Source organism: Belonocnema kinseyi, chromosome 2 (genome assembly GCF_010883055.1).
Source record: "Belonocnema kinseyi isolate 2016_QV_RU_SX_M_011 chromosome 2, B_treatae_v1, whole genome shotgun sequence".
Taxonomy (NCBI): Eukaryota; Metazoa; Arthropoda; class Insecta; order Hymenoptera; family Cynipidae; genus Belonocnema; species Belonocnema kinseyi.
Window position 1 is genome coordinate 102,828,370 of NC_046658.1, and position 27,251 is coordinate 102,855,620.

At 28.5% G+C, this 27,251-nt stretch overlaps 1 protein-coding gene and 1 long non-coding RNA gene across 3 annotated transcripts in view; one reads left to right on the forward strand and one right to left on the reverse strand.

Moving 5' to 3' along the window:
• Window positions 1-19,171, forward strand: part of LOC117166977 (endoplasmic reticulum aminopeptidase 1-like) — a 95,472-nt gene extending 76,301 nt beyond the window's left edge. The window contains exons 3-14 of the mRNA XM_033351488.1: window positions 533-618; window positions 7,746-7,842; window positions 8,169-8,251; window positions 8,336-8,541; window positions 11,993-12,173; window positions 12,380-12,605; window positions 12,687-13,249; window positions 13,526-13,757; window positions 17,636-18,041; window positions 18,227-18,369; window positions 18,447-18,799; window positions 18,890-19,171. Coding sequence (XP_033207379.1) covers window positions 533-618; window positions 7,746-7,842; window positions 8,169-8,251; window positions 8,336-8,541; window positions 11,993-12,173; window positions 12,380-12,605; window positions 12,687-13,249; window positions 13,526-13,757; window positions 17,636-18,041; window positions 18,227-18,369; window positions 18,447-18,799; window positions 18,890-19,045 — 2,732 coding nt within the window. The 3' untranslated portion in view covers window positions 19,046-19,171. The remainder of the gene's footprint in view (window positions 1-532; window positions 619-7,745; window positions 7,843-8,168; window positions 8,252-8,335; window positions 8,542-11,992; window positions 12,174-12,379; window positions 12,606-12,686; window positions 13,250-13,525; window positions 13,758-17,635; window positions 18,042-18,226; window positions 18,370-18,446; window positions 18,800-18,889) is intronic.
• LOC117166980 overlaps window positions 1-27,251 on the reverse strand; it is a 79,387-nt gene that overhangs the window by 30,084 nt on the left and 22,052 nt on the right. Inside the window, exon 3 of one of the 2 annotated variants that reach the window (XR_004466338.1) lies at window positions 11,819-13,049. The exons of the other annotated variant lie outside the window; for it this stretch is intronic. This is a non-coding gene — a long non-coding RNA (uncharacterized LOC117166980). Of the gene's footprint in view, window positions 1-11,818; window positions 13,050-27,251 lie in introns of those variants that run through there. 2 annotated transcript variants of the gene reach the window in all.

Genomic DNA, 27,251 nt, shown 5'->3' on the forward strand with positions numbered 1-27,251 from the left:
AACTAGTTTAAAAATTTGTATTTTTATGTAAGAATTCTATTATTTAATTCAAAATTCAAGCATTTTCTTTAAAAATCCTCTTATTTAGTTGCAAATTGAACGGCTCAGTTGAAATTTCTACTCCTTTGCTAAAAATACATTTTCTTGGTTGATGATTCGTCATTTTAGTTTAAAACTGAACTATTTTGTTGAAAATCAATTTTTTACCCACAAATTGAACTATTCCATTTTTTGTTTAAAATTTATATTTTTGTGTTAAGCATTCAACCACAGGCTTCAAAATTGATTTTTTAAAAATGAAAATTGAACTATTTCGTAACTAATCTATTATTTATCAGTTTAAATAAATATTGTAAGTCTGCAAATAAAAGAATTATAGAACTACATCATATTATTTCTTCGGTACTAGTCGGTAGGGGGTGGGGAGGGGTAATTATCAAAAATCCGTTGCCCAAAAAATGTAGGCATCACATAAAATTATTTAAAAATCAAAGTTTTATATTCATTGATTAATAAATAATTATTTACGCAGACTGCCCTTGCGCTGGAGAAAAGCCAGCGAATCTGGAAATCGACGAGGATGAGGAAGGCTCTGAACCGCTCGCAACGAACGGCGAGGTAAATTAATATGATATATGCATGCTAATAAAAATTAATTTTAGATATTAATATTTGATTTAAAATAATCTTACGGAAAATTGTATATGAAAATTCTAGACAATCAATAACACATAATAGTTTATATTTCCTATAGTTTGCATCATCCCACTAAAATCATCTGGGATGTAAATAATCTGTCAAGCATGACGATGCATAATTTTTGAAATCAAAGTTGGACAAGTAATTTTCAAAGTTATTCTCATAAAAAAAACACACAAGGAATTTTTTTTAAGCTGCCTATAAAAGATAAATAATAAATTATTTTGAACATTTATTCAGTTTAGTTGACGGGTTGCAGTACAGAACTGCATAAACAGCATTTGTTAAAAAATCGGTTTATTGCAAAAAAGATTTTTATTTAAACATATGCACGTGGCGATACAAAGTTTGTATGAATTCTCGTTTCCTAATACAATAATAAATAAAATTCATTGAAATTTTAGCGTAGTATTTTAGCTTTGTATTTTTGCGTAATAATATTAATAATTTTGTACCAAACATTTATTATTCTTATTCAGCTTCCTCATATCTCGGGAACAAGTTTTCATTTTTGTAAAAATTAAAAAATTTGATTTTCAATCGTTACAGAAAACCGATTTTCAAAACCTATTAAATTTTAACCTGGAAATTCTTTGACGATTTACTCAGAATTGATTCACATTTTAAGATCAAAACGTTTTCACCCTCATTCAGATACTTAATATCTCACGAGCAAGTTTTTATTTATTTAAAATTTAAACTAAAGATTACATTTTTTATCGCAATCCTCGAAAATGAATAACTTATCTTTACATGATAATTTCGATTTTACAGAACTTCTTTGGGCTCTCCTGAAAAATTCTGATTCTGTTAGTTATTCTATTTTTAATGGATGTGAAAATGTAACTTAAAGGTATTGGTACCATAAAAAATACGATTTCGAAAAAATCCTTTTAACACGATTTGTATTTGAATTTTTGAGAATTTTCTAGCGAAAAAAACCCGTTTTCAGAAAATTGTCAGTTATTTCATTTTGCCTTTCCCTCCTTTATTTCTAGTTAATCATTAGATTGATTAATGAGCTTTCTCAATAATTTAGAAAAATTTAAAAGAATTTTTATCACTGGAAATTTAAACGATAAAAAATTTTAGTTGTCAAGTAAGAAATTATTGTTAGTCGGAGTGAAATATTCACAGTTTCTTGCACCTGAAAGACGTGTGGTAATTTCTTTTTGAAAACATCAAAATCCGTGAAAAATTGTACAGTCGGTCAATTTTTGTCCAAAAAAAGATGCGATTTTAAACTGTATGGTATTACAATACCACGAATCTTGATCATTTACAAATCACAAATAGTATCTTCTTCTTTAAAATAAATTTATATATGATTGAAATCCAAAATGTAAGAAATTTAAAATCCCATATAACGTCCAATAATCTATTTAATGCATAAAGTTCCTGAAAACACCATCAAATGCTCCTATTGTAATGATCTTGTGGGCAACGCCACCTTTTTCAAACTTACCCAAAGGATCTTTGCAAAAAGTAATTATTGAATTCCCTTTAAATGGCATACGGGAAATAGTATAAATCTTAAACTTTTTCAACAGAAATTCTATATTTTTCGAAATTTGGTTAAAAAGTGAAAGAACAAAAGTATTAAAAGAACTAAATTCCTTCAAATGTTTCGGATTTTCTGCAGTAAAAACATTACTTTGTTTTTTATTTGTTCAATTCCAACTGTAATATGTTTCTCAATTAACCTTTTTATGTAATAATTTAGAAAAAGGATATTCCTAAAAATATTCCAATTTCTTTTGTGATTGAAACATGGGACAAACCTAAAGCTCTGTTAACTAAGTTTTTGATTACTGCAATTTTGTTTTGAAAAGGATGAGCAGAAAGAAAATTTAAAATTCTACCTGAATATGTACTTTTCCTATACCATATGGTAATAATATTACCATCCTGACCTTTACCCAGGTGCCAATTTCGGTCGGATGCCAGAGCTTGACCATCGGCCTAAAGTCGGCCCTGGTATGGTAACCGATTTACGGTAACCAGAGTTGGGCCGACCAAGATGTTTTTAAGGTGCCATGGTCGGACCGACGTTGGCGACGGACGTCGGCAGCAAGCGAACAGCCGACCTTCAGCCCAATTCTGGCCCAACTATGGTACGACAATCGGATAAATTGTGGCAGATTGGTCGTTACGACCACAATCATGCGGTCAGTCCGACTCTAGATACAGCAGACGGATTGACATAAGTCACCTTGATGCACCCGATGGTCGGTCAAACATTGGCCCGAGTACGAGCAGACCGTTGGATAAACTATGGTTGATTGTCACAAAAAGACCGTGAAACGGCAGTCAGCCCAACTGTGGTCAAGAGTTGGCCTGTCCGCCAACGTCACATATGCCTGTAACATTGGGTGCACATAACCTACTTCATTTCGATAGATTTGCTTTCGGCCGCAGTTGACCTGCTTGTATTATTGGGATGTCGGATAGGTGTGTTACTCGTAGAAATATATAAATATTTCAAATAAGCCATTAAAAATTCTTAACCAAAAATAGAAACTTTTAAGGGTAAATATTTATTATTTAGATATCTTTTAAATTATCAACTTTAGTTTCAAATCAACAAAAATGAAAAAACTTTGTTAAATTCATTTTACCAATTTTAGGTTCCCCCGGCTTTTTTCTAGAATAATAAATATTTTGTCTTAAAAATTTGGTAAATGATAGCGAACATGCTAACGGACTTCCTCACAAACTTTTTTGTCCGTTAATTCGAAAAAGTTTTAATTTGGCAAAATCGGATTAATTTGTATAGCGCTTAGGAATTGTAATGTGTGGCACAATATCACAATGAAAAATGTTCAAATGAAAAAGTCAGAATTATTAATTTAATAATGCTGCGTATTCAAAATGTATCTATTTTAATATATAATAAAGTTAATTCTAAATCCTGCAAAATTTGAAAAATCTAAAAAAGCATCGAACACTGAATATTTTTAAAGTATAGTTTCCCAATTTGTAAACGCTCTTTTCAAATGTATCTATGTAGAAAATACAACACACAGTTTTTGTAAACAAACTTCAAGTACTTCGATAGCTGAGTGGTTAGAGTACGCGGTAAAATACACTAGTTTAGTTAGGGTTAGAATCCTGGATGAGTTCGATTTTTTAAAGCGTTAAAACGTGCAATTAAAAGTGTGAATAACCGTGTAAGTCAATTATGTATTTAGTAATGGTAAAAAGTGAAGATTATGTAATAATAATTTTAAAAATAACTTTTTTTTAAATTAATTTTTGTCGAAGGTTGGGCCGGCGTCATCTTGATACATGGCCCATATATGGGACCAAATGTTGGCCCGACGTGGCGCACAAAGTTGGACCGACCGTCCGACGGTTAGCCCGACCGTGAGCGGATGGTCAATTCACACCTGTGTAATTACTTCTATGACCAAAAAAATGTTTGTTTTTTACATTCTCATTCATGAGAGTGTTATGTAATTATCCAAATTTTCGATCTCTGGTTTTAAACGCATTTTCACGTTTCGGCACTCACAGAATCCGAAAATCATACAATTTCATCGGTGTCTGTACGTCTGTATCTCTGTATGTATGGTTACCTGAATGTTGTAGACACGCTAACTTTTGAAGGATTTGTCCAATCAAGTCAGCCTTTGATACACTTCTTAAATTTCCCAAAATAAATGCTAAGTTCGTTAAGCAGATATTTTCAACCAAAATAAAAAATTTAGAGCATTTTCAACATTTAAAAAAATTTTTTTTCAAAATTGAAATTTTTTGTTAAAGTTTCTTATAGATAGGTAGAAGACTTGCAAATTATCTAAATAAAATTTTTAACTTCGATGAAAATTAGAAAAGTTATGTACTTTTGAAAATTCTTAAAATGTTCAGAAAAATAAACAATAACAATTCTGATTCCGGAACTTTTATACTTAAAAAAATTAACATGATTTGAAACATCTTTGATCAGTCAATTTAGTAGTGAGAATTTAAAATTATTCGAAGTAGGTTTTTTGAATTGCAATTAGAGCATTTTATGTTGGTTATCTAAATTTTGTCGTTGAATTCTTTATTTTATTTTCAGGAATTCTATACATTAACATGATTGAAATTTCTTAATGCGTAATTTGTTCTTCTGTATAAGAAAATTAGAAAAGTTATGTACTTCTGAAAATTTTAAAAATGTGCAGAAACATAAAAAATAAATATTTTTCTAAAAGATTAGAGAATTTCATCTGAATTCGTCTCTAGATATCAAATATATTTAGAAATTATGTCAGTTAAATTTTTCGATTAGACGAAAATTCAGAAAGTTTGAGCTTTTTCGAAATTTGAATAAAAATTTGGTATGAATTTAAAAAATGTTTGTCAAATTTTCTGATACACGTCAAAAAGAATTGCAAATTATCCTATTGACATTTTTAAATTCGATAAAACTTCAAAAATTTATATGCTTTTCAACATTTTGAAAATTTTCTAAAAAAGGAAAAACAAATCATTTTCTAGGTTAGGAAATATCAATCCAAATTTCTACTAGATGTAAAATAAATTATTTTCGAAACTATTATCATGAAATTTTTTAATTAGACAAATTTTCCAAAAAGTTGAATCATTTTCAAAAATATGCAATTTTGATTTTGTAAGAGATCCATAAGTTTAAATCGTTATTTTTAGTACATTTTAAAAAGATTTAAAAATTATTTTAATGAAGTTTTTGAAGTGGGCACGAATTATCGAGCGCGAGTTTAGTAATGAGAATGTAATCGTCAAAGCCGTAGTTGCTTTGAGAACCCTCTTTAAAATCAAATCGAAAAACATACCGAAAGTAAAAAGGCAAAATTACATCTCACAGAGAAATGAAAAAATAAAGTTTACATCGATTTGAGATCAAAGATTCGCTGCAACAGAAATTAAACTCATGGAATAAGCTTTACACGAAACTCAGATAATTTCATGTTTGTAAACTGGTCTCGGAATAATTTTTTCAAATGAAAAGCGTAATCGGCTAAGTAATTGACAGCAAAGCGAAGATCATTTAAACATTGCAGGTATTACAAACTCATTTTTTTTCAATTGCACTTATCGCGGGCGGATAAAAATAGATTTTTCGTGATTAAAAATGAAGCATTTGACCCCCAATCGAAAACTAGCCTTATTTACTATGATCTTAATCATAGTTCACAAGTTGTGAGATAGCAATTTCTATCCTGACATTTTATTCATGAAACTATACTTTTAAATTGAAATTTGAAATATAATTTTACATTATGATTAATTTTTAATTATTGATATTCAAACTCAATTTAAATCTGAAATAAATTAAAGATGCAACTTATTTATCGTATGAGAACTCTTATTAACGCTTCAACCTTAAAATTAATTCGATTCCTATGTTTCTTTTTGTTCGAAAAAAAAAGATAGTTGTTGTGTCAAGTTCTTTATTTTCATTCACGGAAAATTCACGAATAAAAGAAAACGTTGTTTTAAATCTGTTGTCCTGATTTTTAGCTCGAATTCACTCATATTTTGCCGTATTCTCATCGCTGCTACGGACGCTGCAGACGACAGCTTCTATTCCATCGTATGATAAATTTTCGTTAAATAGCATGTAAACTTTAACAGCGGAATATTTTACATGCAACAAAATTTAACTTTAGCTTTTTCTATGCTAACTTTTTGAAAGCAAATACCTCTAAATCTTCAATAACTGTTTCCGCTAAAATCGGAGAAATAATTGTACCTATAGGAGCACCAAACATTTGTCTATATAAAATGATCTATGAAATTAAAAATAAGTTGAGTTCATAGTAAAAACGAAATCCCTTTCATAAAATCTTCTTGACATAATCGAGTACTTTGTTAAGTTTGTCTTATCTATTTAATATTTTTTTAATAAAAATTTTTTCTTAACTTCTAACTATTTAAAATATTGTATTCTGATGCTTTTATTGAGTATTTGAGACTCAATTTAATGTTTTGCTCTGAAAATGTAGTGGCAGTATTAATAGTCGAAATTAATATTCTCAAAGGATAGCCATCTTTGTGAATGTTTCTCAAATCATAACATCTGGCAAGAACTGTGTCTTCAGTATTAATATCAGTCCATCTTATACCTTTTCTTAACAGTGTTTTCTTTCTCCAATTGTTAAGCATATTTAAAGTGTCTCTTTTTAATTGTTTTAACAGATTTTCATTCAATAAATCAAAATCATCATTTTTGGAAAGTAAATCCTCCATATCCGTAACGTAATCTGGATTTCTCATACAAGCAGTAATATTACCTTTATCGGCATTCATGCAAATTATATCAGGGTTGTTTCTAAAAAAACTTTTCGTTATAATAAAAATTTCAGAAATATTACAATCAATATTACTAACGTGGAAAACAATTTTCATCAACAGAGCTCTTTGACTAATGTAACATCTTGTTTCGAAGATCTTGCTAATCTCATCGGAACATTATGTGTACTTGATTCGACATCTTTGACTATTTCCATCATTTCTTTGGACTTACTTTTTATCACACGGTTACTAAAACCTTTACCTAATCTGAGAATCTCTGTAACTTCATTAGAAATTTGAATATCTGTCAAATTCACAAGCCAATGATCCTTATCTCCTTCTTCAAAAAGCCTGTGTAAATTTAAATTTTGCTCTTGAACATTAGTTTGCTGATCAATCAAGATAGAAAGTTTGTTGTCATATTTTTTTATCATTAAGAATTTCCGTTTAAGGAAAATCTGTTGTTTCAAAAGATCAGTAATGTAAGCTTGTTGTAAACATACTTCTAATGCAATTCTGATTCTGGAAATTTTAAACTTGAAAAAATAAACATGATTTGAAACATCTTGGATCAGTCAATTTAGTAGTGAGAGTTTAAAATTGTTTGTATTAAGTTTTTTGAATTGCAATTAGACCATTTTATGCTGATCATCTAAATTTTGTCGTTAAATTCTTGATTTTATTTTCAGGAATTCTATACATTAACTTGATTGAAATCCATTAATGCGTAATTTGTTCTTCTGTATAAGAAACTTAATTTACTAACAACTGCTAATTTTTTGTAGGTATTCCCGTGGAATAACGTAAGGTTACCCTCATTCGCTCATCCTACTAGGTATATCATCACTATCCATCCAAACCTAACGACGCTGGAAGTCAAAGGTATTTCAGACAACAAAACATTGAAGACATAGAAAATCATTCAACGTGTCAAAATGACAAGTCTTTATCTCGGAGAAGGCAAATGAAAAGATGCTAACTTGGCGAGACCAACTATAAAAGGTGCTACAGAATTCAGGACGCTGATGTTCACAATGCAATTTATTTTGAAGCTTCGAGAGATAGCCGCGCGAGTTAGAACCTTTTTATTTTATCTCTACGAGTTAGCACCTTTTTATTTGGCCTCTCTGAGGTAGAACCTTGTTATTTGGAAACATTGATTTAAATATAAATAATTTGGTATTTAATCGTATTATATTTGTAAACAGGACAAGTCACAATTGAGTTCTTCGTGGACAAAGAGACCAATTTTATCGTCTTCCATAGTAAAAATTTGACAATAAATGAAAAGGTTAGGGAAGCAGAATATTTTTTAATTTGCGCATTATATGTTTTATATGTACACTTAAAATATGAAAACATATTAATGTTCTAGATGGTCCAGGATCGTAAAGGTCACAGATTAAAGGTTGCTAAAATGCTTGAATATCCAAAACATCAGCAGGTTTATTTGGAATTAGAGGAGAGTAAATTTCGAAAGAAAGGGAATTATACAGTCCATCTGAGATTTGTTTCAAAATTAAAAAACGACCTCGAAGGATTTTACCTCAGTAGTTACGTTACTGCTGAAGGAGAAAAGAGGTTATTATCAATATTTTATCATTAAAAATGGAGGGGAAAGCCGTATTTAATAAAATAAAAATTCTGGTATAACCGTTTATTTTCTTAAGCTCATTTGTTTTTCAGTTTATATAAATATAAGTGTCCTAAGATTTTTGCAAAAATTCAAAAATATTTTTTAAGATTTCACATATCAAATCAGAATTTCAAAAAAATGTTAATGATCAATCAAAAAATATGAATCACCAACGAAAAATGTAATGTATAATTGATATTTCAATTAAAGAAGATGAATTTTTAACCAAATTGTTGAATTCTCAACCAAAACAGATGAATTTTCAATTAAGCTGCTAAATTCAGTGCCAAAAAGGACAAATTTTCCAAGAAACTTTTGAAATTTTGAAAATTGTTCGATCCTTAACCAAAACAAATGAATTTTTAACCAAATACATGAATTTTCTAATAGGAAGATAAATTTAGTGCCAAAAAGGACGAACTTTCGAAGACTCTTATTAAATTTTCAACCGAAGAAATGAATTTTCTGCTAAAACCATAAATCTACAACCAAGAAAATGAATTTTTAACAAAGCAATTTATTTGAACCAAAAAAAGACTTCTAAACAAAAAATGTTATAATAAATATTTAATTAAAAAAATATTTTTTTTTAACTCCTAATCGAAAACAGTTGAACTGATCAAAAAAATACGAATTTCCAAAGCAAATAGCTACCTTTGCAAACAAAGAGATAAACTTTGAACAAAAAAGACAAATTATCAACAAAATATTTGAATTCCGTACCAAAAAAAAATTAGTTTCCAATTCAAAAGTTGCGTTTAAACCAAAAAGAATTAAATTTTTGAATTCTTGAAGAAGAAACACCAGTTTGCAATAAAACAGTTGCATAATCAGCCAACAAATTTTAGCAGTCAAATAAGAACAAAACTATTGACCAAATTCTAATTTAAAGGAAAAAATCATTTTCTATATGAAATAAAAATTTTGAAAAACCATGTATTTTCAAAATTTATTTGATTATTTATTTTAAGTCCATATAAATATAATTTCAATATAATTTTTCTAGGTTTCTGGAGAAAATTCCATAACATTTTTGAAAATTCTATGTGTCGAAAAAGTATTTAGAAAATTCCTACGTAAGTTTTCAACTAAAATCTTCCAGAATGTTTGTTGAAACTTTTGGAAATCTATTGAAATGTTCATTTTTTTTAATTTTCTCTTACAAATAATTTTTTGCAATTAAAAATCAATTTAGAATTTCCCAGAAATCTTTATACAATTTCGTTATTATCTTGATACATTTCAAAATTCTTAAGAAGCTTTCAAATTTCATCTCGAAATCTTTAAAAATATATACATTGTTTTAAAGTTAAAATTTTTTAGAATTTTCAACTTTTGAGGAAAATTTAAAACACCTCTTTGAGTAATTGAAAATTCACCTCAAATTTTTGAAAAATCTTCTAAAATAGAAACAAATGGCCTTCAAATCTACCAATTTTTTATTTAGACACTTTTAAAAATATTTTGAAATGTTTCGAAAGGTTTGTAAATTTTCTTCAAAAATTCATTTTTCGAAATAAAAAATAACTTTAAACTTTCAAGCTTAGAAAAAAATCATTTTTATTTTTTTGAACTTTCCTAATTCAACAATATTTTGTTTTAAACTTCTAAATATCTCTCAAACTTATTTGAACTTTCACCAAATCTTTACAAATTTTTAATAAGCTACAAACAAATTTTTCAACATTTTTAAAAATCTACAGTTTTTAAGATTTTCATAATGTTTTCAAATTGTTAATTATTTTTAAAATAGGTTCAAAACTTCTAATTTTTTATCCATCCTGTAAAATTAAGAAATTGGCTTACATTTTTCTAAATTCTTTTTTAACCATTTTTGAAAGCTTTTTACCTGTACGTTTAAAATGAAATATTCAAAATAAAAAATTATTTTAAATTTTTCTAGGAATATTAAGAAATATTTTATTTTTGAATAATTCTGAATTTAAGTATTTTGAATTAATTTTTAATTGCTAGAAATCTCCCTAAATTCTTTAACATAGTTAGAAATCCGTTTAAATACTAAAAAATCCCTCGAAATATTAAAAAATCAGTTGAAACGTTTTGAAATACTTCGAAAATCTTTAAAATATTTTTATGTAGTTTAGGGTCTGTAAATTTCTTAAAATCCCTTGAAATCTCTGAAAACCAGTGGACACCTCTGTAAATTTGATATTATGTAAAATATTTTTAAACCCATTGAAAATTTTTACAAAATCATTGGAATATCTGTGAGTGATTCTCTTCAAAAATTATTTTAAACGCATATATATCCTTTGAAACCCCTTAACATCCTTTAATAGGTCATGCGATTTTTTTTTAACTTTTGGAAACGCCTTTAAATATTCTTGAAATACTTGAAATCCTTAGAAAATCTGTGAAAATCTCACAAATGTTTTACAGTTACTTTAAATCCTTTTAACAATGCTATAAAAAGTCTTAAACTAATTTTTAATTACCTAAAATCTTATAAAATACTTCCCAATTCCTAAAAATCTCTTAAAATGACCTAAGATATTTTGTAACTCACATTCCTAAATCGGTAACTAAAAACTCATATATATTCTGTTTAACCCTTTGAAATCATTTACGTCGAAATTTTTTGAAATTGTTCAAAACCCAAAGGTATCTTCGAAAATCCATTGAGATCTGTATACATCTTTAAAATCTTAATCTTAGAGAAAAAAATTTTAATCAAAGAAAATTAATCATAGGCTCTCAATCAAAGAAACTTAAATTTAATCCAAAGAAATGGTTTTTTGTTTCAATGAAAATTGTTCTTTGATTTGAAATGATTTTTTCAATGCGAAGTTATTTTTGGTTGAATGAAATTTAATTCAAAGAAATTTCTTTGGCTCATAGAAATGGATCATTGGGCTAATGAAAATTTGACTTTGGTTTTCTTCATTTTGAAGTTATTTTTTGTTTAATGAAAACAAATATGTTAAAAAAACTGCTTCTTAATTTTAAAACCAATATTTTTCTGAATGTAATAACTAGCGCGCACTTAAAATACCAATAAAAAATTAACGAAAATGAATACATTTTTTTCTTTAGAGAAATTAAGTTTTATTCTCTTATCAAAGTAGATAATCTAAAATCTGTGTTTGCAAGAAAGAAAAAAATAGTTCGCCACCATGACGATCACAAATTAGATTATCAGTAGTTGTAAATAAATTGAAAGTTAACAGCGGAGTTCATTTTTAAATATCAAATATATGTAATAAATATTATTAATTTCTAGTCAATAAATAGCCAATCTGATTTTTCACAGTAATGTGTAGGATATTAGCATGATATTTGGAAACATTACTTTTTTTAGAGAGGATACTGCCACCTAATTTAAAATTACTAACCATGTTTTGACCTAAAATTCTGACTACTATAAACCTCTTTTAGGTATTTGGCGACAACGCATTTTGAACCAACATATGCACGTTCTGCGTTTCCTTGCTTCGACGAGCCGCAGTTCAAGGCAAAGTTCAAAGTCTCTATATTCAGAGACAGGTTCCACATAGCTCTATGTAACATGCCTGTAATGAATACTGAAGATGCTGGATTTTACATGGGAACGGGACTTGTAAGTAAAAAAAATTGCGAGAACAAAAACTACTAACGAACTAACAAGTTAGAGTAATTTACAATTTCTACTCGGTATAATTTTTATAAATTCATAATAGAATCTGATAATAAGACGCCTAAAATCAAACTTTTAATTACCATCACAAAATATCAATTATGAAGAATCCCTACATATGCCTGAAATAGAACCAATCTGATTTACAGCTCCGGGACGATTTTCAAGAATCTGTGGAGATGTCGACCTACCTGGTGGCTTTTGTTGTTTGCGATTTTAAGAGGATATCCGAAATGACGAGCAGAAACATTTCTGTTAGTGTGTATGCTGCAGAAGCTATGCTTTCGCAGGCGAAATATGCACTTAGCACAGCTTCTCGAGCAATGGACTATTTTGAATCCTTCTTTGGTGTCCATTATCCACTACCAAAACAAGGTACATATGATGCAAAGATGTTGATTTCACTTCAGTCCTTAATCATATGCCATGAATCTAATCAAAATTTTCCATTTTCAGACTTGATAGCCATCCCAGACTTCGCAGCTGGTGCCATGGAGAACTGGGGCCTCATCACTTATAGAGAAACATCAATTCTTTATGATCCTGATGAAACCTCCACAGTTGCACACGAGTGGGTGGCTGTTGTTGTAGCCCACGAACTTGCCCATCAATGGTTCGGAAATCTGGTAACCATGAAGTGGTGGAATGACCTCTGGTTGAACGAAGGAGCAGCCAGCTACTTTGAGTACAAAGGCGTAAACCACCTTGCACCTGAGTGGAGCATGATGGATCAATTCATCTTGGATAAGATACAGCCAGCTTTGGATCTAGATGGCCTTGCCAGTAGTCATCCCATCAGTGTTACGGTCAAAGATCCCACTGAAATCGAAGCGATCTTTGATACCATTAGCTACAACAAGGGTGCCTCAATTCTTTACATGCTGGAAAACTTTCTTTGTGAAGATGTTTTAAGAAGTGGACTGAATGATTATCTGAATAAACATGCGTATGGAAGCGCTGATACCAATGATTTATGGGCCGTTTTCACGAAACATGCGAATCACACCTTTGATGTAAAGGTAAGCTGTTTTGAACTTTGGTCAGGGTCATTTCAACACCTTGAATTTCTTACTTAAATATTTTATTCACTAAAACGCTAACTCAGAAGATACCAATTGATCTGCAAAAGAATGAACCAAAAATGCAATAATCTTTTGTTGCTTGATAACGTATTGATACAGATTTTCGTATCAGTTAAACTTTTTTAAATTATCTTTGTATTTTCTCTCTTTTCGATACTTTTCATAAATTTTCCTGGTATGACGACATTCTCTGTAAATTATTCACTTTGTTAGGCAATAATGGACACTTGGACTCAGCAAACGGGTTTTCCTCTTATTACGATCACAAGAGAAGGAACCACAATTACAGCTAGCCAAAAAAGATTTTTAGTTTCTCCGCGTGAAAATGAAACTGAACTTCTTGAACCTAAATCACCATTCAATTACAAATGGTATGTTCCATTAAATTACTACACGGATAAGGAACCAACGAACATCAGCAGCATTTGGATGAATATGACTAATGGTATGATATTTACAAATCTATGACGAATAATTATTAATATTTGTGATGATCTCATATCAGGTAAGAAAATAATGTCATTTGACGATACGAGAATCGATCGATAATTGACCTAATGTCTAAATTAATCTTAATCTTTACTTAATATAAATTTACTTAACTTGAATATACTTAATATAATTTACTTATTCTTAATAATTTACTTCATACCAAATTTTTTTACAACGAAAATTTTGATTGCCAAATTAAACCTGAAAAATTGACTCTCAGTGTTTTTAATATACGTCATATCTATATTTTCATTATCATAAGCCTATTAAAAAAGTATGCCACTTAAATTTATTTCTCCATAGGAAACTGTGCTTTTATGTAATAAATATATTATATGACATTTATCTTTAAAAATTTCACGATATAAAGAGAATGCTGATGTTTATAAACATTTAAAAAAAAAAGTTTTTTAAAAGAATTTTGAAAGGTCTCAAGAGCATAAAAAATTTTCTTAAGATTCCTGGGAAAATTTCAAAAGATTTTACATTTTTTTAAATTAAATTAAAGAGAAGATTGAGAAATATTTGAAAACATTTCAAGTAATTTTGAAAAATTTCAAAAGAAAATGTAGAATTTTATTTAATTTCCAAGAATACAAAATTTGAGAATATATATTCCAGCAAGTTTAAAAGATTTTTATAAGTTTCAAATAGATTTTTAAAAAATCAAAACTTAAAAGGATTTCAAATTATTGAAAACAAATTTAAACTAATTTTTTTTGTAATAATTTTAAAAGAATACTTTAGTATAATACATTATAATATACGTTATAGTACGTTAATATTTTAAGATTTCAAACAATTTTAAACAAAATTGAGATTTTTGAAAATTTTTAACAAAGAATTTAGAAGTGATTAAAGCATTTTGAAATTTTTAGATGGATAATCAAATTTTTTCAGGTTTTTAGGAAAATTTGTAATGTCTTTTTTTATGAAAAATTAAATTAAAGTTTTTTAAAGAATTTAAGATGATTTCATAAATTGGCCAAAAAGTGTCTGGAAGACTATAAGGAAATCTTTTAAAGATTTTTTCTAAATTTACAAAACAGACTACATTTTTTAAAATTTTGCATGATTAAAGGAATTTTTGAAAAATTGGAGTGTGCTTAAAAAAATATTTAAAAGTTTTAGAAAGAGTCAAAAATCATTTTAAACTTGAAAATATTTTGAAAAATGTACAGTAAAATCTTTATTTTTGAAGATTTCCAACTAAAAATTTAGAAGTATTTAAAAAATTTTGAAAAGTTTCGAGAGAATAAACCAATTTTTTTAAGATCCCTGAAAAACTTCAAAATTTCTTTTTTCTTCTTTTTTAAATCAATTTTAAAATACTGTTTAAATTTTTTGAGCATTTCAAAAGATTTACCCAAGTTTTAGAAAAAACTCTAAAAGCTTCAAGGGCAATTTTTTCAGTTTTGCAGAATTTTGAAGAATTCTAAGAAAAACGCGAACTTATTTAGAAGATATTGTGATATTATGAAGCTTCTGAAGGATTTTGAAAGGTTTCAAGATAATTAAGAAATTTCTTTTAAGATCTCGGAAAAAACTTAAAATGATATTTATTCAACAAAAAAATTAATTTTAAGGTTTCGAAACAAAATTTCTAAGCTTTTTGGAAATTTTGAAAGCTTTCAAGAAAATGACCAACATTTTCTATTATTCGAGTGTAAATTTGAAATATTCTTTTGAAAAATTTCAAAATATTTCGAAAGATATGTAAAATATTCAACAAAAAATCTGGAAGATTCTAAGGGAATTCTTTTAACTTTTGAATATTTTCACAATTTCAGGAATAATTCTAGTCATATTAAAAGATATTTAGGAATCTTAGAAGTTTAAAAAAAATTTAATACATTGTTCAACTTTGGAAGAATTTTGGAATATTTATCAAATATTTTTTATTTTTTTTCAAACCAATCACTTTTTCCAAATCACTTTTTCCAATTATTTAGGTTTTGGATTCATAAACTACATTAGTGATTAATAATAATTACTTTCTTATTAATTGAAAGACTTGTACACTTCAGAAAAATTAAAAAAATTTAGATTCATGGACAAAACATTTTTCTACTACTGCCCTTAGGTAGAAATGAATTATTTATTTAACTAATAAATTATTGACAGTAAAATTAATTGTCTGCATTATTTTTTCAAAAGTCACTTTTATTATGGCAGTTCTTATTTTTTCCCCAATCATTTATTTTTGTACTTTTATTATGGAGATATAAAAGCGTATCATTTATTGGTTTTAAAAACTTGTGTTTGTTTAAAAAGTCATTTTTTTACAAATTATCGGTATTCTAGTAACGACATGAACTAATTAAGCAACATAATAGATCAATGTAATAGCTTCAATTTTTGGTTAATACTTTGAAGAATAATTCATTCTTTAAATATAACTATTGATTAGAATAAGGTAGAAAATGTAGAAAAATGCCGTTTTTTTTTACAAAAATTTCCAAAAGTTCCATTAAATTCTTTATTTTTCTTATTTTTTACAATCTACTATTACTTTTAATACAATTTACATCATTTTTATTTTTTTTTAAGATCGGTAAGTACTTAAAATACAATAAGTACCAGAATCCCATAGAATTTTTGTAAAAAATTTTAAAAACTACATTTTTGGCCATTTTTCAGTGAAAACCTACATTTAATAAACTAAGTTTTTTTAAACAATTTCCAACCATACGAATCCATCGTTTTGTTAATCAATTTAAAAATAATTGATTAGTTTTACTCAGCGAAATTGTAAATGTTTGATAGATAATGGAAAAAATCTATTTGAACAATTATGGATATTTAGTAAGAATACAAAAGGTATCAGAATGCTATATAGTTTGTTAGAAAATCAGTAAAAAAAACTAAATTTTTCGGTCCTCCTTATTCTATTCAAAATTTACATATTTGAACAATGAGTCTCTTTTTTTAATTAACAATAAACTAAATGAGCCATCTTGATTTTTCATATTTCTAATTAGCTCATGTCGCTGTTAGATTATCGCCAATTCGTGAAAAAATGTGACAAATTTATTGTTCATACATTTAAAAATAGTTTAAGCAAATAACAGTTATTTAACAAATATATTTAACTCTTTTATTTGTGCATAAACATGGTCCGATCAAAAAATTTACAAACATTTATATTTTCAGAATTGTGTAGAGTTTCAAATGCAAAATAGTTTAAGAAAGATAGTTATATGTTCGTCGAAACTACCTATAGATAATATAGAAAAAGAACAATATAAAAGGCGGTTATAATTGATAGTTATATAAATATTAATGATAATCGAAAAAGTGAATAATTTATTTTTATATTATCTATATCTGGTAAGGGATTCAATCTGATTTCAAAACGTTATTGTACAAGTTCTGAATAATATATTTTGTAAATATTCGAAACAAATAACATTTGTTATTTTCACAGAAAAAACAGGAGATAAACTTTACATCGATTTCCGATGAAAGATTCGCTGCAACAACAATTACCTTTTCAGTAAAAACTTTAACGAAATATCGGATAAACTTTGTTTTCTTTTTTCACGGCAACACATGTGTTTTGAAAAACGCAAACATTTCTGAATGAAACTTTATCCCTCTCAAAAATTTCCTGCAACAAATTTTATCATCACTTTATTTTGTGTTAAACACCCAAATAATACTTATTCATTTTTTTCGAGATCCTCACAAAACTGGCCATTCCAGCAAACAAAAACCCCCAAACATATCTTAAAATCAGATGAGCTAAATCTGATATATAGAATTCCTCATATAATGCAAATTAATCCCGAAGGTGTTATCCCAATAGAGCAACAAATTTTTTCCTTGTAGTGACCTTCGAGATTCCATCAGACGTGGAGTACATAAAATGCAACGTAAATCAGACAGGATTCTACCGGGTGACATATCCGGATGATATGTGGACATCTATAATAAGAACTCTCTTAACCAACCATATGAAGTTCACACCAGCAGATCGTGCCAATTTAGTGGATGACGTTTTCACCCTTTGCGAAGCAGGGGAGCTGAATGCTTCGGTACCATTGGAATTGTCTTTGTACTTGTTAAACGAAAGGGATTATGTTCCCTGGGCGACAGCTTTAGGATATCTGCATTCTTGGAAGCAAAAACTCAGTGAAAGCTCAGGATTTAAAAAGTACATTGCCTTTCTGAAAAAGTTGCTGGGACCAGTAACCAAATACGTCGGTTGGAGCGACGAGGGAACTCATCTGAAGAAGTGAGTGTATCACTCAACACACTCACAGAATTAATCTAGAGAGATGAAACTTGCTTTCTAATTCCTTTTTTAGAATTCTATATTAAGCATTTCAAGTTGCAGCGAGACGAATTTATTTCTAGCTTTGGAAACACTTTCGTAACCCCTTTTTGTAATGTTAGAATAAAATAAATTAATTTCCACAGATTACTGCGAATTTCCGTCCTACAGTTTGCTGTGGAATTGCAATTAGATGATGTTGTGCAACCGGCGACTAATCTTTTCGAAAATTGGATGTTTAAAGGAAATCGAATCAGTCCAAACATTCGTGATGTGGTGTATGCCGCAGGTAATTATAACAATTATTAAATGATGCAATTTTTAATTTACCTCAAACAATCAAAATTAACAGCATATTGAATACAGGAATCAAATTTGGAGGCCAAAATGAGTGGAATTACTGCTGGGACACTTATCAGAAAACACAAATTCCCAGTGAAAAACGAATTATGCTTCGAGCTCTTGGAGCAACCAACGATCCATGGTTGCTTCAACGATACCTGCTGAAAAGTTCCGACAGGGAAAAAGTGAGGACACAAGATGTAGAAGCAGTGATAGCATCAGTTGCCAAAAATGCCGAAGGCAAGTTTCTTGCCTGGAGGCACTTAAAAGCATTTTGGCCTCAAATTCACGCTCTTTTTGGAAACGGTTCCTTATCGCTGGGTGGCCTTATTCATGTGGTTACTTCAGAATTCTTCACTCAGTATGATTACAAGGAGGTAAGTCCACAATTTCATCTTAATGCAAAATTCTAATGTTTCTAGCAGCGATCCTACTCTACATTTTCTACATATAATGACTAATTTCAGGTCTCAGAGTTTTTCAAAAACAAGGAAGTTGGAAATGGTCAGCGGATGCTGGAACAAAGCTTGGAGAAAATCAGATTCAACATTCACTGGGTGAAGACAAACGCCGACATGGTTGACGAATGGCTCACGAACTATCTGAACACAAAGAAAAGCTAGACATCAGGAGAATCTCTCGTTAAGTGAAGCAAAGATCTGAATTCTGACGAATTCTGATTACCACTTGCGGACTACTCAGGAAGACACAGTCCGAGGCCTCCATGTCGTATAATGGAAGTTCAGCTCTAAGGAAGAAGAAGAATGAACCGTTCCATCAGGACTTTAAGTCCACATCAAATACAATAGCGAATATGTATCTCAAATTCGCGAAACACGAAAGAATCATGACAAATTCCTTCCAAATGCGTTCCACCTATATAAATAAACTAGGAAAACGATACAAATTTCGGAAAATTTGCGTTGTTTCGAAATCGGTCCCGATTAAATATAAGTTTGACGAATACAAGTGAGTAGATGATGTCAGAATACTCAGAGTTTTTCTGAATGAGAGGATGTTGAAATGAGAATGAACCTAAAGGAAGAGAGGAAGTAAGGATTCGTGCAAAAGAATATGCTAATGATGTTCGAATTTTAAAATTACAACTGACTCAGTATTTATTTATTTTTCTCTGTAATGAGTTGGCTAATAAAGTGTAAAGTGGAATGAGGAAAATATATGGAACAAGGATAAGATTCAAATCGCAGAGGCAGGGAAACAACAACAAAATTCCAATTTAGCTTTGATCTATAAATCATAAGCATTCTCCTCTGCAGAAATTCTCAAATTCTTGAAAACATATCGACGGGTCCAAACAAAATGGTTCTATCTGGGAGAAAACAGATGAAAAGGTGCTAACTCGCAATTACCAATTGGAAAGGTCTAACAGAGTTGATGGCGCTGATCCCAACAGAGTGAGAGCTCGCCACGCAAGTTAGGAATCGTCCACAAACTACGTTACCACTTCAGGGGGCGGGGGTCTGACAAAACCTATGATTGGTAACAGGAAGCCGAGGGCGGGGATCATATTCAACGTAACGTTACACATTTATTAACTCTAATCTGACGAATTGCTGAAAATAAAACCCAGAATCTAACGAAAAAATTTAAACAACCGCCATAAAATGTTCTTATTGCAATTTAAAGAGTAAGATAAAAATTTTCCTAACAAAGAAGAGAAAAATAATGTCTTTTTAACCAAAAATAAAAGAGAAGAATGCAAAATAAAAGGCAACCAACCAAATCCCTTTCCTTCTCTTTCTTATTTCTTTCGTTATTTTTGTTTTTATTATTATCAAATTACAATAAAAAAATATTTGTGAAAAATATTCACCAAAGTTTCGGCACTTATACAGCACCCTTATCAAGACAAAAAAATAAAGAGAAAAATAAAGAGAGCATCGTGGTTTCTCTGCTGTTCCTGCCTGCTCGAATTTTTTTGTTTTTCTTTAAGAAGGGTGCTGTATAAGTGCCGAAACGTTGGTGATTATTTATTATAAATGGTTTTTTTGTGATTTGATAATAACAAAAATAAGAAAATGAATATAATAAAAAAGAAAAGGAAGAGGATTTGGTTGGTTGACTTCTCATTTTTCTTTCCTCTTATTTATTTTTAACAAAACAAAAATTCTTTGCTTTTTTAGAAACATTTTTATCTTTTTCCAAATTACAATATGAACATTTTATAGGGGTTCTACAAATTTGGTCGTTAGATTCTTCGTTTTATTTTCAGAAATTCTGAACATTAACTTCATTATTGGACGTAAAGAAAATCTTAAATTTGATTTTAATCTTATTTAAATTTCTTCAATTTTTATATTAACCTGTTAGAATTTAGAGACATTTTTTCAAAAACTACATATGGGAACATTTTTAGTACGATTCAAGGTGATGAATGTTTTTGGGACAAAGTTAATCTTTTTGTTTAAAAATTGATGTTTTTAGTTGAAAATTTAACCTCTTCGTCGAGAATTCTTGAATTTCATTAAAAGACCGTCCTTTTTGAATGTAAATTAATCTTGTAGTTCAAAAAGTCATCTTTTCTATTTCAAACTTCAACTTTTTGGTCGAGAACTCTTGAATTTCTGTCTTCTTGATTAAAAATTCCTATTTTTTATTGAATATTTAACTTTTCGGTTCAGAATTCTTGAATTTTGTAAAAAATTCACCTTTTTGATAATAAATTAATCTTTTTGTTAAAAAATTTATATTTTTTTGGTTGAAAATTCAACTTTTTGGTTGAGAACTCTAAAATGTTATTGAAAATTCATATTTTTTGGTAATACATTAATATTTTTATTTACAAATTCATTTTTTTAGTTGAGAATTATTAATTTTTTTTAAATTTATCTTTCTGGTCCAAAATTTAAACGCTAGCTTTAAAGTTGAACTACTTTATTAAAATTAAAAAAACTTTCTTTTTTCGTAAAAATTGGACTTTTTGAATTGTAGTGAAAATTCGTATTTTTTGGTAGTAAATTAATCTTTTTTTTTAAAAGTTCATCTTTCTTTGTTGACAATTAACTTTACGGTTGAGAATTCTTGAATTACGTAACAAATTTGAACTGTTTTGTTGAAAATTCCTTTTTTTTTTTTGTTAAAAAATTACTTGACTAATGTAAAATTCACCTTTTCCAATTCGGGTCGAAAATAGTTCTTTTTTAAGTAAAAATTTAACTTTGACTTAAAAATTCTTTTTTTTTTCTTGAACATTGACCCACTTTAGTTGAAAATTCAACTTTTGGGTTGCGAGTTCTTGTGTTTTGTTGGAAATTCGTATTTTTTGGTGTAAAATAACCTTTTTTTATCAAAATTTTCTACTTTGATTTGATAGTTTAACTGTTTTTTATAGAAAATTCGTAATTTTGTCTTGAAATTTCAATAATTTAGTAAAAAGATTTAATTATATGGTAGAAGGATCATTTTTTATAATTTAAAATTATTATATTTACTTAAAAGTTTAAATATTCCATTTTTATGGTTAAAAATGTATCTTTCTCAGCTTAAAAATTCAATAATAACTGGATTAACGGCCACATAAATTTCAAGTAGGCTCATTTCAATACTTACTCTGAAAATCATTTTTTTATTTTAATTGTTGATTTATTTTGGTACAAAAATTTATACTTTTGGTTGAAGATTCATTAGTGTGGTTAAAATTAATTTCTTTGCCTGAAAATTCGTTGCTTTTTAATTAAAAATTATTTTTTTAACTGAAGATGTAATGTAACTATTTCATTTTTACTTGGTAAAATATTTTTTAGGTGAAAATTAATTAATTATGATGAAATCTCGTTTTTTTTGTTTAAAATTTATAGTTCTAATTGTTAATTGAACTACTCTAGTTTTGGTTTGTAAATTTATCTTTTTTAGTTAAAAATTCCTATATTTTATTGAAACTGTATCTTTTTTGATACAAAATTTATCTTTTGGGTTTAAGATTGAATTATTTTGTTGGGAATTAATTTTTTTTAATTGATTTGTTTAAGTCCATGTTAGTATTATCTTACAAAAATGTACTTATATTTTTTTCAACCCCAACTTCCGTTCGCACGAGACGCGATATTGAGTTAAAAGTTCGGGAAATTAATTAAGAAGCACTAAGAAACTTTCATCTGATCTAAAATTTTTAGAATTATAAAAAAAAAATTTTTTTGTAACAATTTTTCTTGTTTGCTTTTTTCACAAATATTAAAATTTAGGACCAAACAGACGTTTCTTAGTACTTCTCATTTAATTTCCCAAATTTCCAACTCGATATCGCATTTCGTGTAAACAGAAGTTGAATTTGAACAAAATGTAAAAAAAAATTGAGATTGCGGTCACATGGTCTTAATTGAAATTTTATCTCTTCTTTTTTTATTTGAAAAATCTTCTTTTTATGAAAAAAATCTATTTTGTTGAAAAAAATTATTTTATATTTTACATTTTAACTATTTTAGTTCTGGCTGAAAATTCATGTAATTTGTTGAAAAGGAGTCTTTTTTGTAGAAAAGTAATGTCTTAAGTTTAAAATTCAACTAAATATATTGTAAAAAATTCAAATTTTTGATTGAAGATTCATCATTTCAATTAAAAATTCATTTCTTAGGTTCAAAAGTTATCTTTTTGATTTGGAAACTCAACTAAAACGTGTTTAAAATGTATTTAGAAACAAAATTTTGTGATCTTCTAAGTGTATGGTTGGTTCTATATTGTAATCAGTCTAGCGCCAGATCGTAAATAGAACGTTCTACCCGACAAGGCCCAGATCTCGGCATGCAAAATGGGGGCCCCGCCTGACCCCTTTAATTTTTATTTCTATAATTGGTAAAATTTCAAAAGTTTTTATATTAATATTTTATCAACTTTGTATTTGACAAAACTCCAATTTTTCAATAATCTACATTACATATTTCTATACGTTATATCTCATTTTCCATATTCTACATTACATTATCTGTTTGTATTGCTTGAATTTATCGGTAAGAGTTTGCATTTAAACATATACACACACACACCACAGAAATCAATTTTAATTATAAATATTTTTGAATTTTTTTAATATTCTTTGGGAATGATTTTTGTTTGCCTAATGCAGATGGGGCACGCGGAATGGGATTTGAAAAGTGAGATTATGTTCGCGAAAATATAAAAAGCATTTAATCTATAATCTTACTAACCCGGAAATTCATACATTTGGTATAAGGTAATCTCTATTTTCACAATATCAGCAACAATAAAGACGCTTTCTCGAATGAATTGTGGTGTTGATTCTAGCGAATTAAAGCTAACCTTCGCCTTCATTACGTATATAAGAAATCTCACCAACAATTCTGTGATTCCGAAATCGCAAAGTACTCTTTTGCTTTCGGCATTTGAAGTTCGATTAAAGAAAAACAATATCACGACGATAACAGAAAAATTGACATAATCTTGTCTAACCTAACCCGACCCGACATGGTTCTGACGCGAGCCACACCTTCTGCCCCCTTACAGCCACATGTGGAAAATCCGATTGAACCCAGATCGGTACTCGGGAATAAGTTGGGCAATTTCTGCAAGGGAAGGTCGAGTATATTCTCGAGCATATTCTCATGCTCGTGAGAATTTCTCCGAGCACTTAAACTCTTTAAAACATTAGTCAAAAATTGCCCAAAATTGATAACGTATTTAATGGATGATATCTCAGCACCTTTTCATTTGTTCGCTCTGAGATAGAACCTTGTCTTTGGACAAGTAGATATGAAAGAACTGAGAGAGGACATTACATGCGTATAAGTAGCATATCAAAGTTACACAGAAATGAGTGCTCTGTGTATGATCATCGGACACTCATCTAAGGCCAAATGGGAACGAGACGATTGGTGGAATCTAGAATATAAAGGGAAATAAGATATCTGCGGATTTGTTAAGTGTCGCATGCCATGTGTTCATGTTGCTGACAAAGTTTGCACGATTCGCGGGTTACGTATCGTGCAGCTATATGGTAATTTTTCCGTGTGACCTAGAAATAATAAGATATAGAGAATCGGAATATTTTAATATGGGAAATCGTATTATTATAAGTATAGATGTAAAGTAAATCTACGCAAGCTCATAACGCTTCGAATGGTGTGTGCAAGTGTGTAGAATAGGGTAGTTCAAAAATGCGTTGTGAACATTTTCTTCATTCTAGAGAGGGCAAGGCTCCAGGCATGATTTTTTAAAAACTGAGCTTTTCCTGCTTAAAATGCCATGTCAATTTAAAAAGAATTAAAAAATGCAATTTCTTCTGGAACCTCAGAAAATAACGGGAAACCTTGCTCTCTACAGAAAAAAAGTTTTTTGAACCTCCCTAGTATAGAATGTGTATAAGATCGTATGTTTCCATTACGATATTATGTGCAATTTTGAAAATGGACACGCGTGGGAAAATTGATGAAAATTATGGTTGTTTAAATCGCCTAAGATCCTAGTGAATGCAGATATTATGATTGAGAATCTAATTCCTGCCTCGTGTGTCTGAATAAAACAGGAAAAACAACAAATTTATGGAAAAAGGATCCTTTCTGATATTCGAAATGATTATAGCAGGAAAATCTCATTCAGAAACTTCAGATGGACTTAAAATACAAAAAATGGACAATATGTCAAAAAAATTTCAAAAGAAGATTCCATCTACAATTGTCTACAAACTAGAAATATATTTTTTCAAATTAAAAGTAAATTCCAAGAAAATTGTCATAACAGATTCCTCAGAAAAAGTTAAATTTTTTCTCATTTAAGTGTCAGGATTGAAAAGGTCATAATTTAGAAAAATGTGTTGTTAATATGAGCAGTTTTTTTTAATTTTCACAATTTTTATTTGAAACTTATGTGTCTACATTTTTTTAAACAAGTTTTATTTAGCTGTACTATAGTACTATACTTAAGTATCACTAGCAAACCAAAAACTGCATAGATTTGGAACTTTTTCATGCAATTTTTTTATAACAATTACATTTTTTATTACGGCTAGCCTCGATTAAGTTCAACCCAAAAGTACTTGCACATCCAGTTTCTCTTTATACATGTTTCGGGGATTAAAGAAGCTTGTTTTATTTTTAACAATTAAAAATCTCATTTTTCTCGAAAACGTCAAAAAACATGAATAGCAGTTCATAGTTGAAAATTTTTCAGCTTCCTAAAATTCATTAAATTGTATCCCTACCAGATCTTTATATATAGTATAATTTAATCAATCTTTCCAACAATAAAAAAAATGGACTGAAATAGCATTTAGTTTAACGTATTTTAACATTTTGCTTTTAAAAGCATTTGTTTTCAGTTCACTGACCATATGTTAAGAATAACATGTTCCATGAGATTATTAAGGTTCCTGTGCATCAAATCAAAGAGAAATTGGTTTTTATGTCTAAAATTGAAAAAATATAATTTTTACCCATTCATAATCTCATTTTTCTCGAAAACTATACAAAAAAGCAATAGCAGTTCATAATTCAAAAATGTTCAGCTTCCTGAAATCTATGAAAAAGTACTTTTACTAGATGTATATCTTGTGCTTTTTAACAAAATTTTAAAAAATATGTTAAGGCGATTAAAATAGAATTTAGTTTGTCGAACTTCAAAATATTATTTTCGGAAGTGTTTTTTTTTATTCAGAATCAATATTCAAACCCGTTCCCCTTTCTGAAATCTATAAAATTATACCCTTACCAGATATTTATCTTGTGTATTTGAACAAATTAAAAAAAATAGAAAAAAACCAATAAAAATCGACTTATGTTTTTTCAAATACACAAGATAAATATCTGATGAGGGTATCATTTTATAGATTTCATGAAGGAGGACGAGTTTCAATATTGATACTCAACTAAAAACAAACGATTTAAAAAAATGCAATATTTAAGTTCGTAAAACTAAATGCTATTTTAGTCGCTTTAATAGATTTTTTATTTTTTTTTTATTTTGAAAATTTTTGTTAAAACACACAAGATATACATTTGGTAAGGATACATTTCCGTAGATTTCAGGAAGCTGAAAAATGTTTAACTGTGAATTGCTTTCAAATTTGCTTCGTTTTCTAGATTAATGAGATTTTGAATTGGTAGAAATTATATTCCTGCAATTTTAGAGTTTAAATCCATTTTTTTGTACTTTGAAGCTGAAAAACTCTGATAATCTCGTGAAAAATTTTCTGAATATAGGCAATTACCTAAAAGTAAGCAGTTTTAAAAATGAAATATTAAAATTCGTTAAACGAAATGCTAATTTAATCGTTTTTATTAATTTTTTCCATATTTTTTGAAAAATGTATTGCAATAAACAATATAAGCATCTGGAAAAACACAATTAAATCAATTTCAGGAAGCTACCAATGTTTTAAACGATAAACAACTATTCGTATTTTGCGCTAATTTCAAGAAAAAATAGATTTTTTTTTTTCAAAAATGTATAATCGGAACAATAATCGGAGGGCATTCCCGGAACACGCACCAAAGAGAAACTGAATATGCAAGTACGTTTGGGTTGAACTTAATTGAGCCTAGCCGTGAAGATTAGTATTACTGAATAGATAAATGAAATACCTTTCCAATCAAAATGTAGGAAAAGTATTCACTATAAATTATTAATTCGGATTTCAAAAATGCTTTTTTCGTCGACACATAAATTACATTCAGTAATAAAGAAAAAATTACGTTTTCTCAAAAATCTAACATGAAGATCTATTAAGAATTCAGTTATTTTCACTCAAAAAAAATTTCTAACCAGTTACAAAAATGTAGTCAGAATCATATTTTTAATATGTTTTCGTAATTTTTACCAACTCTACATCCCGAGACATTTCCTCTAATAATAATTTAAAAA